Source organism: Gallinula chloropus (assembly GCF_964237585.1).
Source record: "Gallinula chloropus genome assembly, chromosome: Z".
Classification (NCBI taxonomy): Eukaryota; Metazoa; Chordata; class Aves; order Gruiformes; family Rallidae; genus Gallinula; species Gallinula chloropus.
In genome coordinates, this window is record NC_140089.1 from 16,218,520 (window position 1) to 16,239,191 (window position 20,672).

General features: G+C 39.9%; 1 protein-coding gene across 1 annotated transcript in view; it reads right to left on the reverse strand.

Moving 5' to 3' along the window:
• The window catches only part of MOB3B (MOB kinase activator 3B), a 48,014-nt gene extending 28,176 nt beyond the window's left edge, over positions 1-19,838 (reverse strand). The window contains 1 exon segment of the mRNA XM_084278597.1: positions 19,324-19,838. Coding sequence (XP_084134723.1) covers positions 19,324-19,741 — 418 coding nt within the window. The 5' untranslated portion in view covers positions 19,742-19,838.
• Between the last annotated feature and the right edge of the window lie 834 nt (positions 19,839-20,672).

The following is a 20,672-nucleotide window of genomic DNA, read 5'->3' on the forward strand; positions in this document are numbered from 1 at the left end:
AGCTGCAAAATATTAAGGACAAACTAGACTAGCATGTACCTACATCCTCCTGATACTGCCCTCCTTTCTTCTCTGGTATGAGAGACAGTAGAAGGAAAGCATTAGAGATTAAATGGCTTATTAAGCATAATAATGTCCTTTTCTCTTTTTAAGCAGTACTGCCTCTAGCAGTGTTACTCTTGAGTGAATAAATGAGCAGGCAGGCCCATACCCATATCTTCAACACAGGTACTCATGTGGAGAGAGCTCCAAATGGATCAGGGTACAAACAGCTCTCCCTGATGCTCTGTGTATCAAGCATTGGGTGAAGGCACTAAATTTTGCCATTTAATTAAGAACTGCACCAGAAGAGCTGTCTTATAATGTAAACATTGTGAAACACCTAAGAATGCAAAGCACCTGAATTGACTCTCCATGAAATCAGAGGACAGAGGTTCCTAAGCCCCTGTCCTGCATAAACTAGATCCTTAGGATTTTAAGCAAATTTACAATGGCTGTTGCTGACTACAGTCTGATCCCCTCCCTGTTACTCATTACTTCTGACTCTGCTGCTGCAGAGGAACAGAAGAGAAACACTGCAATGCCAGACAACAGAACACTCATGCGGCTTGTACCAAGCAAAGCTAGTTTTACCCCAGACAACAATCTAATAAACACATTAGAATAGATCTGTAGGTCTTGAAGGCAGTAAGAACACTGAGTGCCATAAAAAGCTGCAGAGTCATGGTTGTGTGATGGCCTAACTCATCAAACGCATTCGTCTGCCCTGGAAGATCCATCTTCACCATAGTAACAAAGATCTGTTGGAGCATTGCATCTGAACAGCTTTATATGCCATTAATGTATACATAGTCTAAAACAGACTTAGAAATCCATTAGAATAATTTAGAGCTCCACCTGCCTTAGCAGAGACTGTAGTACAAATGAACAAAGTGTATCTTCTTCTCGGACAGAAAATACAGCAGCGATTTGGGAGTGTAACAGCTTACAATGGGAAAAAATAGTTTATTAGCCTGATGAGTGAATGTAAGAAAGATGTATGTGTGAACATGGGAGCCTGGTGAAGGTATCAATAGCAAAACTCCACTCCCCATCCCACAGAGGTGTGTTAATAGTTTTGTTCCTACAATCCTGACAATTTCTGGGTGATTACGTGGTTTCAGCTTTCCATGCTGAGTGCACCACTGGCCAGAATAGCTTTTATTTTTGTTATTAATTTCTGACATCTTCAGGAAACAAACACTCCAGTCCCCAATTAATTTCACAGGGACACTGGAAGACACGTGTTATTCTAAGGGCCCCTCTCAGGCTTACTGAGGCAGCAAGATGCAGCAATATGAAGCATTGTTAGAATCAGCAAGAAGCATGGGCTTGGAAATGCATGCAGAGTCAGTCAAAAAAGCCTCTTGTCCCCAAGCCACAGATGTTGCATCAGTTATCTGGAAAACAGAGGCCTTGCATCTGCCAAAACTCATGGGATGATATCAACAAGCAACTGTAGTTGAAAGGTTAATACCACGAAAGAAATATTCCTTCCTGAGATGATTAATATGCTAAGTGCCTTTTCAATGGGCCATTAGAAGAAACAATCAGGCAGTTCTATCACCTCAGATCATACCCCTTGTACCTCCTAATGCAAGCAATTTTCTGGTTCTTCAATATCTTTGATGACTTAGGAATCTTGTATGTGTATGAGAGTAACTTCAGTGCACATTGATAGTGCCTTGGATAGGTGATCTAGAAGTTTTAAATGTCATTTTTCCCTCCAGTAAAATACAGCTCTTTCATAAAACAGGGAATGTCAATTGCATAGCAACATGCAAGGGAAGTTTTGTGGAAGATAAGCAGCTCAGTCCAGAAAACTAAGAACAAAAAACCCTCAAGAATAGAATCCTGGTCCTTGATTGTGGTAGAAGTAATCCTGATTTACAACAGCACAGACTGAATTCTGCTGTTCTGGGAGAGAATTCTGCATGCTGACAAGCAAAAGCCAGTTCAGGCTTCTAAGTCTGCTTTTACATGTTTAGCTATTTTTGCTTTCATAACATTGGATGCTTTTCAATACTCTGTTTTTACAATTGGTAAATGAATGAACAGCTGAAGAAAAAAAAGCCAAGAAACCCTCTCTCAGCACACTTTAGCACTGTCAAACGTCAGAGAGCTAAGCCACATTCACTCTTCAGAAGTCTGCAGCTGTGACCTGCCAGTCCATGCCCTTGCTTAGCTGAGGACCTCCCCAGGCACCTCAAGTATTGGATCTTCTCATTTGCTCAGAATTGCCTTACTGAAGAGGTTAGTTCCTTCCTTCCATGTAAACCCTAATTGATGTTCAAACACTAAACATTATATTCAGCCTTCCTACAAGACATGCTCAGCACATGCCTGGTATACACTGGTTGGATCAGGTTCAGTACCAAAGGCAACGGTAACTGGTTTTATTTCAAGGCAGAGGTAGGTAAAGAAGACAGTGTCTATCACATATCACTCAGGTCTTTTGGTAATATTTCTGGAGCCAAGGACACTCAAATCTATTTCTGCTGTTCTGCAGGTAAGTGTGCCTATCAACAGAAGAGTGATGAATCTGGGCTCTTCCAGCCCTCTTGAAGTCACTGTGCTGAAAAGAAAAGGTTTGCAATATCAAAAGGCTCCAGCAGACACAGCATGGCTCTGGAGCCCGGTGGGTGAAGTCCTGCTAATAAAGTGTTCCTGCATTTTGCAGTAACATATTCACCTCAAAAGAAAACCATTTCAAGCCATTCTGGAACAGGAACTTGAGCACATCGGACTGAACGCTCATGGATGACAGTACTTTCCCAGAGATTTCAGGTTAGGCCAGCCAGGCACATGCACACACACAAATCAGCACACATGAGCATATCCATACTGTGAAGCATGCAGGAGAGCTACTGGATCCCATCTACTTCTGAAACATGAACTGAAGTCACGTAACATTTTGATTGCGTATGTCCCTATAAGACTATCTTCACTATTAAAGTCCAATGACCATTTGATTTACAAGGGACTCAAAACCTACTACTGCCTGTGCAAAGGAGCTATTATCACTTAAACAGATTTTTCAAATATGTTCTGAATAGATAAGATCTGTCTCTTCAGATGCCTGGGGCTCCATCTGGTACCTAGAAATCAAAAGAAGCTTTACCATTAATGTAATTGAAATTAAGTCAGGAAAATCAATGAGCAAGAGCATCCTCTTTCTTTTAAAGCATCATAAAGCTAAGGAGTGTCATATTATTTTAATGTCACTATAAAGGAGAGTTACAGAAGCAGTTTCAGAAGTTTCAATAACTTGGCCTTAAACAAATACTCCTGCAAGAATCATGTGCTAATAAAATTTTTGAATGAAAATAAGTAAATAAAAATAAAATGCACTATAAGACAAAAAGTTTTGAAAGAGAACAAATGAAAGGAATATTTAAAATCAAAACAAGCCAAAAATAAGTTAATTTGCTCTATTGTCAGATCTAACTGATACAAAACAGCATCCTGATTTCACTATAGTAAAATTTTCTCTTTAATAGATCTTTCATAAGGTTAATACAGTCTAACTACTTCCCTAACCCATCACTCAATTCCCACTCACCAAAGCATGGAATTTCTGACCACCTCAAACACTTGCCTTCAACAGAAACACCTCAGGCCCCACTAGTCATGGGCAAAACCGTCTTTTCAACAGACCTATTAACTATTATATAAAGAACATTCCTACACTACAACAGCTTCAGATGCATTAACTCTTTTTTATATTGTTGAAAACTGCGTGTAAACATTTTCTGGTTTTCCATTAAATGCCTAATGAGTATCACAGAACTGAAAGAAAAATGGGCAAAGATTATTTTAGCTTAATATCTTTTTCTAGAAGCTAGAATCTAGTTCTGCAGTAACTACTCTGATTTTATGTATAAGAACAAGAAAATACTCATTAAGACTTAATTTTCATCAATGAAAAGCTTGAAGAAATGCTAACACAGATTCATGAAGTGTTTCTTTAGGACACATGCTCTCCATATACATTAATAAAATACATTTCTATTTATGCCAAAAAGTATATACCCTCACTCCACTCCTCAGATGCAGAATGCATACCATCTACACTCCTGACTTTCCTTTCATCTTGTATCAGAAATTGAAATAGTGGTCAGATCCCCACAGTGTTTTTATTATTCAGGGACAATATAATGGAAGGGGGCATTTACAGGGATTATTTTTGTTGGTTTTGGCACAGCTTTAGAAACCTGCAGTAAAACTAAGTGCAATTACACTAGCAAGGGTGATTACTCCACATCAGCAATAGAGCTAAACATGTACTTTTCAGTTTCTTGCTAAAGAGACTTATCTGTAACATTAATCATCTTAGAAGCAGACATTCATACATCTTCATGTCTAATGTTTTAATGTCTATATGTTTTTATTTATAGGTTTAACTTAAGTTTACATGATCTCTACAACTGTTCGTATAGTGTATGACATCCATCACTTTTTAAGTTTATGGGCATATATATGGTCACATTGTGACTAACATAGCCTGAAAGCTAAGATACTGAAGGATTAATAAAGCTTATGTGTAAAACTGAGGAGAGAGCTGGCAGCTTTATGCATCTGAACACTTAAAATTTCCTGTCTGTAATTAAGAACAATGAGTGTGAATATTGTCATGGCTCAGCAATTACCCTTAAGCATCCCTAAAAAGGAGGCACATGGGAGCAGGGATGCTAATCACAATCTCTTTTGCGCTGGACTCTTGGGTCTGTGTGTTTGGGCTCTGTGCACCAACGAACTGTGTGAGATCAAGGCACCTACATCTCAGAAAGTGCTGCCAAAACCAGAGGAAGTACTAACACCCGGAGTGAAGTCAGCTACTCGTTACCAAAAAAAAGGACTAAGAAGTGGATGAAGAGCTTCAAACTACTAAGACACATTTCTTTGGTACATGGCACGTTGGAGAAGTACCTGAAGGACTGTTTGCTCTGGGTGGGACCCCACACTGGAGCAGGGGGAGGGTGAAGAATGCCCCCCTCCCCTGGCTAAGAAGGAAAATAACTTGTGAGGAACTGAGTGAAATCCACATTTCCCCATTCCCTGCCCCTCCCTGTGCCACAATGGGGAGAAGAAGGGAACAAAATTATGACTAAAGTGAAGTTTGCTAAAAAGGGAGGGGGGCAAATGTTTTAAGATCTGGTCCCACTTCTCATTACCCGACTCTGGTTTCATTGGTATGCAGGGCAGTGCAATAAATGAGAGACCTGTCTTTCCTTTATTCTGTGTGGTGTCTATTCTGCCCATGCCACTGAGTGCAGAATGATCTCTCCCTGTCCTTATCTCAGCTCCTAAGCCTCTCAATATGTATTTTCTCCTCTGTCCAGCTGAAAAGGGGAGCAATAGAGTGACTTTGGTGGGTGTCTGGCCTCCAGCCACAGTCTGGAGCGTGGCCTTGAACACTGCCAAGGAGAGAAACGAAAATTCACATAAAAATGTATTTTGATTTTCATATTTTCTTTTTCGATAAAATGGCAGTGAACAGTACATCTTTCTTGTTTTTTATTTTGGCTCTGTTTGGTGGCTACAGCCTTCTCCTCTATTATATCTACATTCATCTGGTCTGGATTTAATCACCCAGAGGAATTCAAAGCTGTGATCTTTGATCACTGGTCCTGTTCTTCTGGGACTGAAATTTTGATTTATAATATATTTGTGAGAATATGTTCCCAAAAAGGCAAATATTCTGCCTTGCCGTGTGAACATCCAATAGCCTTTTCTGAGCAAAATTGACACTGCTCTCTTCTTTTTAAACTCTACTGTTAATTGCTGGTGACTGAGACAAAGAAACGAGGACGTTTGGACTCTCAGCTGCAGACTCCAGCTGCTAGCTCAACCAACCAGTTTCTGATGGCTTTGGCAGATGGTTCCTTCTTAGCACTACATCTTTAATGGCCCACTTCCTCTTGCTGGCCAGGGACAAGCTGTAAAATCATCTAATGACACTTAAAGATACCTATTAAACTTTCCATCTGTGTACCACATATGAACTCCACACACCACCTTGTTACTAACATGGTTTTCCTATGAGAGAGCCATAAAGCTTCCAATTTATATTTCAGTTGGTTTATAATATTATATGCATTTTATTTTTCTTTACTTAAAAAGTTTTTTGAAGCAGAAAACTCTCTGAATGTTTGTTTTTAGCTTTGATAGTCCCAAAGGAAACTCTGCATTTTGGATGCTGTGAGGATGTAAGAGGCAGCATATGATTCAGGGCAACAGACAATCTTGAAATCTAAAGCCATACTTGCTATTATCTTCCAGCAGTGTGGCAAAACTGGTGCAAAGTTTTGCCGTCCCATGCTACACCTACCCCAACTGAGTCTGGTCCTCTTCAATGGTTTTGGTGTATGCCTGGGAATCCCACCTTTGGAGAAACTTTCCAGGCCTTTAGAACTGCTTTGAGTAGGCAGTGAATACATATTACAGCTGGTGAAGAGAACTAGGCTTTCTTCTCTATTTTGGCCTACACACTCCAAACTACTTTTCAAATGACAGAAATCTTTAACTTAATGTTCCCAGTTATGCCACATAGTCTCAGTCTGCCCTACAAAGTTTCCTTTAATAAAACATTCAGATTTTGGATTCAGAAATCTCACTGGAAGTCATTTGTCAGAGCTTGACTCTTTTCCCTCCATAGTTACAAAATTCCAACTTGATGATAAAAAACATCAGGGGAAATTGCACTAACACAGCAAACATAACTTTTGTAAATTAGCCCTACCAAAAAATCACACAAAGAAAAGCCTGCTAAAAGAATCAAGGAAAGTGTCATTGCTACCAGCATTTACTCTTAAGAATGGAAAGACTCTAATTTTTTATTTTAAAAGAAACTGTTAAGACATATTGTAAAAAGAATGAAAAGAAGGTTTATGTGTTTACCTGAGCCCTCACAGTAGGAGACATGCTAAGATAAGTTTGGGCAGATGACAAGAGAGATAACAATGAAATCCTTAATTTTAGCTGACAGCTACATTCCACGTGACAATTTTTTCATCTTAAATATTTGCAGCATTGCTTGCTTTACTGTAAAGCTTCTCAGCTCATATGCAAACAGCTGCAGCTTCAAAATGAAGATAGCAGTGCACTGCAACCCAACCGTCTGCAGGAAGCATGGACTATAAAAAACAAACTTCACCACAATCCCAGTGACAAATGTCCCTATGAGTGAATAACCTCAACTTCTTTGCATCAACAAGCTTCAGTTCTGGGTTTTATCTCTCTTTTGCCTTCTCTCAGAAGGCAGTTAAATTACCTTACCTCTTCTTTTTTAGTTTCTTGACAGCTACAAAAGTTTGTTATCTTTGCAGCAAAAATATATACTGCCAGTTAACTAGTGAGATACCAGCTCAAGTTACCACATAATCCAAATACCAAAATAAGAACTGAATTTATTCAAAAACTGGCTCTGGATGTGGTAGCTACTGTGACATAAAGAGTTTTTAAAATATACCTGTCCAAAGACAATTTATAAAGTATTTAAAGGAACTACAAGCGTGAATGAAAGACAAAATGCTCATAAAGTTTTAAATCCCTTATTTTAGCTTTAAAGCAGAACAGAAGGATGTCTCTGTTTCAAGCCTTCAGCTGCTCTTTTTCTTCACCTGGAAAATTAAGGATACAAATTCTCAACGCAGCCCAAACCAGTAGAAAACTGAAATGAGCAGAACAGGGAGTCACAATGAATTAAAAACTGTGGAACTGCCATTTGTGAGATCCTCAGTCCTGCCAGAACCCTGTAGGATGTTATGACACTTCTAAGACACCACATAGATGCTGGAAGCTGGAAAATAGCACCTTCCTCTTTTTCTTACTCTCTTCTCCCATGGACATACTCTGTTGGGCTAGATGGACCCTTGCTTTGAAATTTACATCCTTTCTTCTGCAAATCACATGCTGAAAAGCCATGGATCTGGAACCAAATACTCAAAAGACTAATACTCAAAAGACCTACTGATCCGGCAGGTCCTGAGTTTAACAAGCACCTAGCTAAAACTCTTCTCTGATCTGCAATTTTAATTCCTCCAGAAACTCTGTCAAGCATTCTCAAGAATGGCTAGAAATGCATGGGATTGAAGACTTTCTAAAGGATTTCAGTTTTCATTTCCCCTACTGCAAATGCATACACCAAGGTTCAGGAACAGATCAAGAGTATTCTTGGAATTGCTGACACTACCTGTTTCTGGATCCACCAACAAACCACTGTGTATTTCAAGAAAAATCACTTCTGGTTGGAATTTCCTGCCTGAACAGCTATTCATATATTATGTAGACTGCTTTCATTACCTAAGATTTATTCTTATTTGACATATGAAATAGTAACATTTACATTGCTTTATAGGGCTCTTCAACAATTAGATTAAAAAAAAAATCACCAAAGACAAGCTGTAAAGCTCCAAGTGAAAGGCAGCCATAGGATGTAACGAATTTTAAAGCATATAAATTCTAAACAGATGTAGAGTTTTAATATCCAAATGGCACTATTCTAAAAGGTCTGACATCATTCTACATGTGATTTGGAACTTTCTCCATTGTTAAGTACTATAGCTTCAAGTTTTAGGGATTTGTCTATTGGAGGACTGCATTATTTCTATTAAGGCTGATCAGGGCTGATGCTGTGCAAATAATTACTGTTACTTCATCATGCTAATGTTGACGGTACATATTTATTGGGAAAAACATTTCTGAGTTCAGCTAAACTTCAACTAGGTAGTTCCTTCCATATCCAGATGAGTTTTTCCTTTCAAAGGCTGTTCACTGTACTCCCTTTCCCCTTCCAACTATTAACAGACCTTGATTATTCCCTCCTTGAACATTTCTGTTTCCACATGTCTCGGAAATCTTCCTTTTGTTTGTTGTGAGTCAAAGTGCCACGAATCCACATTATGAGAAGAAAATTCAAGTTTCCACGATATGTTTTTAAACATATGAAAGGCTGCAGCCCCCCTGGTGCTCCTCAGACATGTGACTCACTGTGAGATGGAAGGAAGAAAAATCCTCTGTGTCAGCCCTGTCGGTAAAGCCTGTCACTCCACACCGTGTGGACAAGATGCTCTGAGGATTTGTTAGGTCATTTCTGAAAATTTTTGAGAAGGAAGACTGACGGAACACTACAAGCATCTGTTTTCTAGGAAATCCCTATATTCATTTGCGTGTGAAGGCACCGTCTACTGCTGGTGCATCATCTGCTGGACAGCATCTTGTGTCAGGCTTCAGGGGATATGGAACAATTTAGACCTTGGCTTTCCGTTTTTCTCTACTTGAAAACAATTCTTTGAGATGAAATGTGTAACCACAAAACTTTGGTTCTCACATAAACAACGTCAAACATTGAAAATTAATTGATATTCCCACAGCCCATATGCTGTGTATGTAAGCTTTGTGGCACACAGCTTGCTATAAACTACAGAATTTTTGCTGTTAAGAGTTGCTGGTAACACAGAGCTTGTAACTCAGCTGGAGAAATGACTGTCAGGCTGCAGAGACTTTCTCTGGGGACCCTGGCATCAGCATCAGTTACAGTGTATCCAGAGTTGTCTGGCATCTCACAGCACACTGCTTAGGCACATGGAAGCTACATTAACCATGGATGGAGGAAAAGGGAAGTTTGTTGGTTTAACTAAGACAGCTAATGCATTTCTGTCCACCTCTGTAGAAGCTACCAGTGAAGGTAACTATTTTACATCGGAGACTCATTAGATGTCTTTGCAGGACACATGCTTGTCCTGTCACAGCTACATTGACAAGATTTGCCTTCATCTTTTGGCTTCAAGTGCCAAAAGACATATGCAGAATGCACATTTTGTTTCTTTTTTCACTTCAAGCAGTTCTTGGACTGCATTGGGTGATGGGTTCCAGTTAAAACTGCACAGCTTAGAGAGAAAAAAAAAAAGGAAAAAATTATGGCATCAGCTAACTACGTTAAAGGGAAAATAAATAAGAAATTCACAGAAGGGTAGGGACTGAAAGGGATTTCTGAAGATCATGTAGTTCAAGCCCCATGCTAAAGCAGAATCACCCACAGCACAGGATCATATCCAAGAGGGGTTTGAACATCCCCAGAGATGAAGACTCCACAACTTCTCTGGAAGTTGTGTCCCTGTGTGCTGCCACCCTCACAGTGAAAATCTCTTCCTTGCATTGAGACGCAATTTCTGGTGATCCAGTTTATGCCCATCACCTTGTCCTCTCACTGGGCATCACAGAAGATTCTGGCCCCATCCTCTTGACATCCATACTTTAGATATTTATAAGCATTGATAAGATCACTAACTAATATTTGTATACACTCCCAAACCATTTGCTGAAGTATTCCTTGCTTTACGTCTGTTGGATAGTAACTGGCATCAGCAGCCCATGCCTAGTTTCACTAGATAAAAATCAATACAGTATATTACATCTTGGTGAGATAAGGTAAAGTAATGTCCAGACTCGTATAATGTTCTGGTCAAAGATCCTGATGAGATGCAGCACACAAGTATCAGCAAAACCAAGAAGGATGCTTTACATTATCACTAAGTATGACTGCTAAGCAAAATAACTGTATAGGTTTGGTCAGAGGAATTCTGATAACTGGTGTTCATGCTGATTTGTATCATATGAGATTCCCACCTGCATAATAAACCAGAGTTTGATCCATTCATTTTAAGGCCACTGAATGTGAAATGTTTGAATTACAAGACCTAATAACTAACTAGTAAGTTGCAAATAAACCCAAAATTTTTGCAGGTATTCTTCAGTGTGTAAAAAAAAGTTCAATATTATATGATTTAGGGTTCAACTTCAGACCCACTCCCTGCCATATTAACCTGTATCAATGCTAGCCTTGCTTCAGCTCAACAGAGACTGCCGACTGTGAATTGACTGTGAATTGTGTGGCCATCGTAGCTTTGCAGCTCTAACAAAGACACTAGCAAACTCTTCTCCATTGCTGAGCTAATGACAATTCTGAATCTGCTTTCAAGAGTAATTTAGCTTTTCTTGAATCAAGCTTAAATGTGTTCCATTTCAATGAATGGCTGAGAGACTCTAACACTATGAAACAGAATCTACAAGCTTTGGTTCTTTAAACTGAGGACAAAGGGACAGTGAATAAGCAGGAGCTTTAAGTGTGCCATTAAAAAGTTGTTCAGCCAAAATAAGCGGTGTCCTCAATGGTGCAAAGACTGGAATCTGCTTTTTTTTTTTTTTAGTCCTTTATCTCCTCAGAACCTTTCATGTTTGTGTTCAGGGTTGCACCAACTCATTCTTAAAAAAAAAACCAATAGAAAAACAGACTGTTCATACTTTATGCCTGTTACCTGTTAAAGGCCACTCTCATCATCCTTAAGAATCAATACAAGGGAAGGAATACAGCTATTTTCTTAAAGACCACATCAGAGTCAAGATCTGAAGTGGTTTTCTTCAACAAACTAAATAACTGAGACACTGAGTATTGACCGTCCCATGTATGAGAGACTACAATGGTCAACAAACCACAAAAATACTGAACTTAGTGAAGACAAAGTTAAAGGGGAACCACTCTGAGACTCTGAAATAAACTTCCTTCATAGTCACAACCTTCCCCAGCTTTTACTTTTTTTGTATGGCCTTTTCCAATGGAAACACATGCAAACATACTCATGAAGAAAAGAAACTGTCAGGTGCAGCCATGTAGAAAAGGGCTAGTCATGTGCAGCACTATGAGCTACTTACTGATCAGCTGAAGGCAATAGGCAATCTAATCTGGTGCAGAAAAATCATTTCTAGCAGAAACCATGCTAAACAGCTTTTCTCTTAAAGTATTTTTTCTTCTCAATCTCTTGCTTACTTTCATTTCTCCAAGCATATAAACTACTCAAGACAGACAATTTCTGCATAACTAGGCACAGAAATGTACCACAGTTGTCTTTAATGGTAAGCACACAGTTAATCGTGCTTATAAACAAGAAAGAAAGTTTGTTAAGAAAGTTTGATATTTTGCAGCATTATTAGGATGAATACTATACTTACAAAGGTTTCAGATCCTCTATGTCATTCCTGCTTTTGTGCTTGAAGAGTATTGAATCATAAAATAATTTAGGTTGGACAATATCCTTAAGATCATCAAGTCCAACCATAAACCTAACACTGACAAGTCCCCCATTAAACCAACTCACTAAGCACCACATCTACATATCTTTTAAATACCCCCCAGGATAGTGACTCAACCACCTCCCTGGGCAGCCTGGTTCAAAGCTTCACAGCCCTTTCAGTGAATAATTTTTTCCTGACATTCACTCTAAACTTCACCTGGTGCAACCTGAGGCTGTTTCCTCTTGTCCTATCGCTTGTTGCTTGGGAGAAAAGACCAACACCCATCTGGCTACACCCTCCTTTCAGGGAGTTGTAGAGGGTCTTCCCTCAGCCTCTTTTTGTCCTGGCTAACCAGCTCCAGCTCACTCAGCTGCTCCTGGTAGGACTCTATGCTCTAGACCCTTCACCAACTTTGTTGCCCTTCTCTGGACATGCTCCAGCACCTCAAATATCCTGGTAGTGAGAAGCCCAAAACTGAACACAGTACAGCCTCGCCAGTGCTGAGTACAAGGGGGACAATCACTTCTCTAGTCCTGCTGCCCACACTATTTCTGATACAAAATCTCACACATGGCTTTTATCAACACTAGTGGTTGTTAACCATGTATTTTTTAAGTACATATTTGACCTTCCTCCAAAAAAAAAAAAATCTGTAAAACACATGTGGGCCTAATTCAAAACAAACTAATGAGTTTTCCCCTGTTACGGTTTCAAATTTTACTTACATACTCAGTGTGAATCTAGAAGGCCAAAATCCTACTTGAATTAAGGTGGCCAAACTTAAAGGCAGTATTGGTGCATATACCTCTGACTGAATCAAAGACCTTGTCTAAGCTTTAGGCTTTTCAGAAGTTCCCTTAGAACCACTACTGTAGCACTCCAGTTATTCCACATGAAGCTAAACTGATACTGTACTTCAAAGAGGACAAAATTATTTTCCTACCTCTATGATAACACTCCACTCTGACAACTGTTACCATACATCTGTGGCAGCTGATGGCCTCACTGACTCCCTTGGCTAGATTCTGTATAAAACAAGCCCCAGAGGTACCAGCATTGTCCTCAAAAGATTGACTTTAAGGATGAAAATACTTTGAATTTCTCCAGTATTTCTGAACTTAAATTTGGCAAAATAAACACAGGCAAAAAGTAGCCATTAAGAAAGTTGATACTTGCTGGTATTATTTTGTTTGGGTTTCAAACAATGAATCAGCAAAGTCATTATGACCCATAAATACTACTCCTGCAGACATCCTTGCAGCCTATCAGATAAAGTCTGTTTTATAAGGTTTCAAATAAGGAGCTATTCTCCTTGTTCCTCAAGGAAAGGAATGCACACAACACCCTGGAATGCAGACTACTCAGTTCACACAAACTCACTTTCCAAGGCAAAACATGTTTGAGGCATGATCCCCACAAGTTTGAGTTGGGCACGAGCTCAGCCCCAGCACGCCACAGACTCTACACGCTGCAGACATCAGCCATGCTGTGCAGTTAGCTGAGGTCATGAGTGTAGTTAGGATAGAAGCTGTGCTTGTGGAGTTGCAGATCCTCTGAGAGACTAATGCAAGTAATGTACCACAGTATATGCAATCACAATGTGCTGGAGAGAGAAATTCCTTGAGAAAACGGGACTTGGCAGATACAGTTTCCTCAATTCCACATGGGACACCATTTCTTGCAGGTGTTCGATCCTACTTTTATCTTCACAAAGAAGTATCAGAGTGAGCAGAGGTCCTGAAACCTTTCAGCCTTTGCAGAGGCAGCTAACACATCCATTTTCCCACAACTTTTCTCTCCACTGTTCATACTAACACTTAAGTTTAGGGTTGGTTTCTTTGGGTTTTGTTTTGTGGTGTTTGGGTTTTTTTAAGTTTCTGTAGAGTCGAGAATGGATGAAGAGATCTGCTGAGGCTAGCTTTTCTACATGTTACTAAAAGTGCTCCTTAGCCCTTAATGATTGCCATAATACAGAAAAATCAGCATATGAGGCATCAGCCTTCTAATACACATTCTCCGGGTGAGTCAGCACTCCTTCATACCAGCAGTGACAAATCCTTTGCACTGAAAAGCAGATAATGTGCTAAAGAATTTGCACTTGCTTTCTATTGCACATATTTTCTATTATCAGAACTAGACTGAAGAATGGCTTAATTTATAATGTGAGCTGGAGGCAGACCTATATGTTCCTGAAATGGCATACCTAGCATCAGATAAAGAGGGTACACTGGAGAAGACAGTGAGGGAGGACAGCTGTGGGTTTCAGAATTGCCTAAAAAACTCCTATACTACTAGCCCCTATTCTGGTACAAGCAGAATTCCTGGACTAATCACAGCATTTTAGATAACAGACAAAAATAGAGAATGAAATTGCTCCAAAGTGCAATCAGTAAGCAAGAAAGTAATGTAATGCCAGATAGCTGTCTGTCTAGTAAACTACATCACTAACTATACAAATGGGGCCAACAAAATTTTAAGTCAGCTTTGGTGGTACTCTTGAAGGGTATCAGGTTTGTGGGTTGCTTCATCTGCCAGCTTAGTTTCAGAGAAGTGTTACAGTAAAACCAAATGTAGAAGGTACGTGACTCCAGCTGCCATGCTGCTACAAAAGCCCATCGTGTGGCCCTACCCCTGCGGGTCTGAGGCCAGCAGATAAGATAAGCAGGACATGACTGTTAAAGTGGACATTTACCTGACACATTGCCAGGTCAGTCAGTAAACCATGAAGAACTGCTTGGATTTGCAAAAGAAACAAGACACTGGGGAGAAGGTCATTCTGGGAAGGGCAATTGCCACCACCCACTCACAGACCACCTACCCCTATTATAACTGGAAAGGTAAAGGTGAAGGAAGAACTGAGCACACACTGCAGCATGAGTGCCAGGGAAAGCACAAAGCAACTACCCCGACCATGCCAGAGAAGAACAAGGCAGGTGTATTGGAAAGACGAGTGTGTTAATGGTCGGTGTATAATTAACCACGGGTTTGGAGCTTCCGTGGGTGCTGCCTCGGGACAGGCACCCGTATCGGCACAACTGTGTGATCAGGCTCCTCTGCCCGGTGTGCACAGTGGCAACCTGCACGCTGGGTAAACAAACTCCCAGATTTGGGACCACAGAAGCAACAGATATCTGTTAGAGCCTGAATCAGAGGAACAAGAAAAAGAGGGAAGAAGCACTGACCCATAACTTATTTGCAAAATGTGTATCTCGCATTTTCTAGACACACACATTGCAAGACACCAAACCTTCCAATAGGACAGCTGCTACAACTTTTCTGTAACATAATTCACAATGTTATGACTAGAGGAAAACTACGGCCATACAATAGCCCATGTCTTGCAGAATTTTCTTCATTTGGTTTTCACAAGGGAAGAAACTCAAATTTCTTGTTAAACACATCCACATGCTAAAGGAGGGACCAAGAAGGGCAGCAACAACATTGGTCTGACAGGTGTAAGGATCAAGCAGAAAGGGTTGTTTGGAATTTACAAGTATTCAGCTGTTAACCTATGGCTGTGTACATCCACCACTGGGTGACTGAATGACAAGTAAACAGCCAGCAATTTGACCCCTCCTTTCAGTCCTGGCAAAGCTTTGTCTTAAAATAAAAGAAAAAAATCAGCTGTAGAGCTTGTACATTTTTTACTGCAGGGCAAGTGTGCATGGACCCATCAGTTCTGAGATGGTGCAATTGCAATGGGTGCAAAGAATGACAAAAAAGTAGACACAACAAATGGCCACAAATGCCACTTTGGCCACACCATGGGCACCTCCTCATTCTTTGTAAGAGCAGGAAGACGCGAACAGTTGTAAGACAGAGTCAGTTACGTCAAACACTCTCCCCACATTTCTACAGGCTGTGCTGTGAAGAGGACTTCTCTCAGTGAGAACAGCTGAGTCTCTATTCTCACCCACAAGTCAGCTACCCTCCTGCCCCTGCAGAAATATGCCCCAAGTGATAACTATTATTACTGGCTAGAGAACCAGAAAAATTCTACCATTGTATTAGTATGAAACAATAGAAAAAGTTTAGTACTTGATTTAGTGGTTGTTTTGAATCTCATCCATAAGGGCCCTTCTGAGTCTCAGTCTGCTTTTGTAGACACATTGTGGTGACATACTGGGCTCCTCTTTTGGAGGCAGCATCACACAAATGGTCTGTGCAAAAACTCTGAAGCTGCCAACTACAAAATTTACTGGTTAAGCATGGGCCAGACAGTATATTTCTAAAGACAAAGCACTAGGCTTAAAACACTTCAAAAACTATGCCTTCAGTTTGATTTGCCTTAACTAGGTTATTTGAATAGGTATTCAGTAACTTAATAACCTTTGAAATCCCTCTCTGCAAAAACTCTCATAGTTTAAAAGTGATTTTGTACTTTCACTGAATCACATGTTGCAGTTTCTTAAACAGCTTGATCAATTTCTCATAAATTTAGCTCTTCTTCCTGAAGGAGCCTGTCAGTGCTGACATGAGAATTAAGAATCACAGGACAATTCAGGCTGGCACAGATTTTGGGAGGTCTGCATACCAGCTTTTTGCTTTATATAGGCACCAGACCAGATCAGGTTGCTCAGGGCTTTATTCATCCTGGTTTTGAAATCCCAAAGGATAGAGACACCTAAACACCTTTCTGGGTCCCCTCTCCATTGCTTTACTGTCCTCATGGGGATAAGTTTTTCATTACATCAAGTCAGAAAATAATTCTTCCAGCAAAACTCCCTGTCTTCTGACTGTCTTCTCATTTCAAACTACCAACCCAATGAAGAAATCATATGGTGACATTCTCTGGCCTGTGTTATGCTGGAGGTCAAATTAGAATAAATAGAAACATTTTGGTTGGAAAAGACCTTTAAGATCATGAAGTCCAACTGTTATCCTAACAATGCAAAGTCCAGCACTAAGCCATATCACTAAGCGCCACATCTATGCATGTTTTAAGGACCTCCAGGGATGGTGACTCAACCAAATAAAATAATCCTTGTGGCCTTAAATATCTGGATATCCTGGTGACTCTTAGAACAGAAAATAATATTCCATTCACAACAAGGCAGACTTATGCAGCAATGAGAAGAGAAAAAAAAAACACCTGAGGCAATTGAATTTGCAGTTGGGAGTGGCTAGAGGAATAGGCTCTTTGCCAGCAAATGAAGAGACCAGAATGACTGGAGAAAGCAGAGAGAAAATAACACCAGACCACTGGAAACAGAGAGACTGGTAAGTGGCCAGAGGTCACTGTGCCAATGTAAACAGTGAGAGAGTTAAATATAACATTTGTAGTGATTAATAACTCAACTGTATTTGTGGGTTGTTGCTGTTTGGCTTTTTTTAACCACAGAGGAACAACAACACACACAAAAAAAAAACCCAACCAAGCCTGGCTATCCCTATCCTAAAAATTGTTTTCTTTGAAAGTAGCTCCTCTATGAAAGCTGACCTTAATCACAGTTCTTGAAATCCTTTTTCAGACCATTTGCACGACATATATCAAATGAAAGAGGACCAGAAATGTGCTCAAGTTTCTGTGGACAGCTCCTATGAATCCCACTCTGGAACTATTCAAGAAACTCATTTGCTAATGGAAAGGTCAGCCTAAATCCCATCCCCTGGACACACATTTTTTCCAGAGCAATTCTCTACAGATGTTTAAGTTGCAGCCACTCAATGCTTTAGACCTGTTGCATTATTATTAAGGACATGCCTGTTAGATACTTCAGCTTCTTTGAAGAAAGACAACTGTCATTTTAGCCATCATTAATTCCTCTCAATGAAAACAGATGTTTGCATTACTGTTAAGCCTATGGTGCACCTAACCAAAGGCTGCCACAGGACAGGTAGGAACAAAAAGTACCCACCACAATAACAAGGCTTCACTCTGCTATTTGTTGGTTCAAGTAAAGCCCACCAGCACGCCAGTGTGTTACCTGCTCCCCATGATTGCATCAGAACACATTTTCTGTGTATGCAAACTGGAAGAACAGAGTAACATAAGAATACTCCAACATGGAAATTTAGTATAACAAAAGCCTGCAGAACCAATGGAAGAAAAATCACATACTTCACTGCACCTTCAACCTTCCTTTGATTTCAAAAATCATTTACCATGAAGAAACATAAAACAACAAATGCTTGAGAAATCAAAGCCATTTTTCATTACACAAAAATGCTTCCTCTGAAATCCTCCTTGTTATGCTGTCAAAGTCCAGATTAAAAGATATAGTTACCACCTTCTCTCTACCTGTTTGTGTAGAGAAGCGATAGGGACTGGAAAACACCAAAAATTTCTGCAGACTAATAGCTGTCAAGGCCAAGAATAAGCTATTTCAAAGGTCAGGCAACACTGACAGACATAGCCTCTTGATTTATCAACTACCAATTAACTGCAGGCCTGAGCTGCCTATGAACTGCAAAATATATGGATTAATTTGTTTTAAAATATGAGCATTCTCCTTGTTTGTTACTCACTTAAGCCATCTTTCCAGCTTTCTCATCTGCAAGAAGTGAATCAGGATTCATTAACTGAAACTGCTAGAAATTATGTAAGTATACTGACATCTCTAAGGTAGAACATCCTGACTTTTTTTTCTGCTGCCACAGCTAAAGATTTATGCTGCCTTCACTACCTAATGCACTTTTCTGCTAAGTCCTCCTTACCCAGAGGGAACTATTTGAGCAAAGATACTTCCACCCACAGCAAAAGTCTTACAAACAGTAATTTGGAGAATAAATCACTTCAATTTGTCAGTTTTGGATGGGAAATCAAGAGAGAGTGGGAAGAAGAGTTCAGTGCTTTCCTGACTTTCCACTGCCTTGTACTGCACATAGTTGTACACACTTGTGAGTGAGGATACCACTCTAATTAGGTTTTGCTTTCCATCCATTCTGTATCTGCCTAAGCAGCCAAAGTGCAAAACCAGGAAAACCTGATTAGCTTTCAGCAAGCTAATAATGCAGTGCTTCACACTCTTAGTGATTAACCTGAGAGGCTAGAACGAAAATGTTTTAGGCTAACAAAGATCACCATATCTAGAAGCTACACTTTAACATCTCATACATTTCACACTATTCCTGCAAGACACCCTCTTCCTTCCTGCCTGCTGTTTATAAGCTTGAATTTCACAATCCCTAAACACAAGGGTGGGAAGAGAGCATACTTAGTACACAAAATGAAAGGTAGTTTATGCTTTAGAACTTACTCCTCACACTCACCTACGCTGGTAGGAAATATATTCTCATTATTGATTTGCATCTCGATCCAGTCCATGAGAAGATTCATATATTGGGGTGCTGGCAATGCTGTGGGCTTCTTGTACTTGGTGTCGTCCTGCCACCGGTACTCGTACCTGGGGCCTCCAGACATCACCGGGCAGGTCTTCTCCGTGCAGAACTCACAGATAGTCCCGTAAATGAGATTGATCCTGTTGAAGAAGTCAACGACGTGGACAGCCACCCAGTCATTCTGGTCTTCTCCGCTGGGCAGCTGCACCGCCGCTTTCAAGTCCAGGCCCGAGTTCAGAGTGGCCTGTGCTCGTTTGTGAAGTTCAAACCTCTGGGTTCCAGGTTCAAACTTGCGTTTGGGGCGGAAGGTTTTATCTTTATTAAAGACTTGCTTGAGTGTTATGGACATTTCTGCTAATCTTCTGCTCTGTGGCAGCTGGAAGAAAAAGACGGCTGAGATGTAATGCAGGTATCTGAAGCTATCACAGCTCCTCCAGGCCTTGTTGTTTTTCTCAGAGAAGCTCCTGTCAACTTCAGAACAGTCTATGAGCTCTTCCTGTTGAAAGTCTTCCTGAAAGGCTTCACGTCCCTAAGGATATGGAAACAATACACATTAGTATTAAGCTCAAGTCTAGTCCTGTCAGTTTGTTACTGTTCCACCATCAGTTTCTAGTAACTAGAGCTGAAAAGTATATATCTCAACATGATAAAAAACTGGCATCCTTAAAAACTGCCCAATGCATATCTTGATGAACATTTAAGAGAAATGAGAAAAATAAAAGTTTCATTTGTAAAAGCATAAACTAATTAATTTATCTGTTCCTTTTAAATACCTGCCAAATAGAGCTCCCTTAGTTATCTGAAAGATGGCAATTCAGTAAATCTTCGCATCTTTAGATCATTTTCAAACCAATCTTTTAATTTTTCTGTGTTTTTATAGGGGCTGCATACCATATATAATGTATGTATAAATACAGTAGACAAAATACTATGTCACAATTTACAGGTGCTCCTAAAATGATAGCTTCAGTGCTTTTCTCTGTAGGAAAAAAATAATCCCCAAACAAGATTTCTCCATATTTCTTCCCTATTTTTAATTAACAAGCTATTAGTTTTTTCAAGCTTCATAGACCCTAGTTGAAGGCAAACATACAGAAATAATTCCTGTTTCCCACAGAAGTCTACAGAAATTGTTATTTTTCATGATCTACCTTCATGAATTCAGTGGTGGTCTTAATTTTCGACTGGATTGTGTAGAATCATCAGAAAGCAGTGATGAAGCTGCCTTTCTTTACAGCTCTATTTATATTCTCTACAAGGAAATACTTGGCATTGTCATT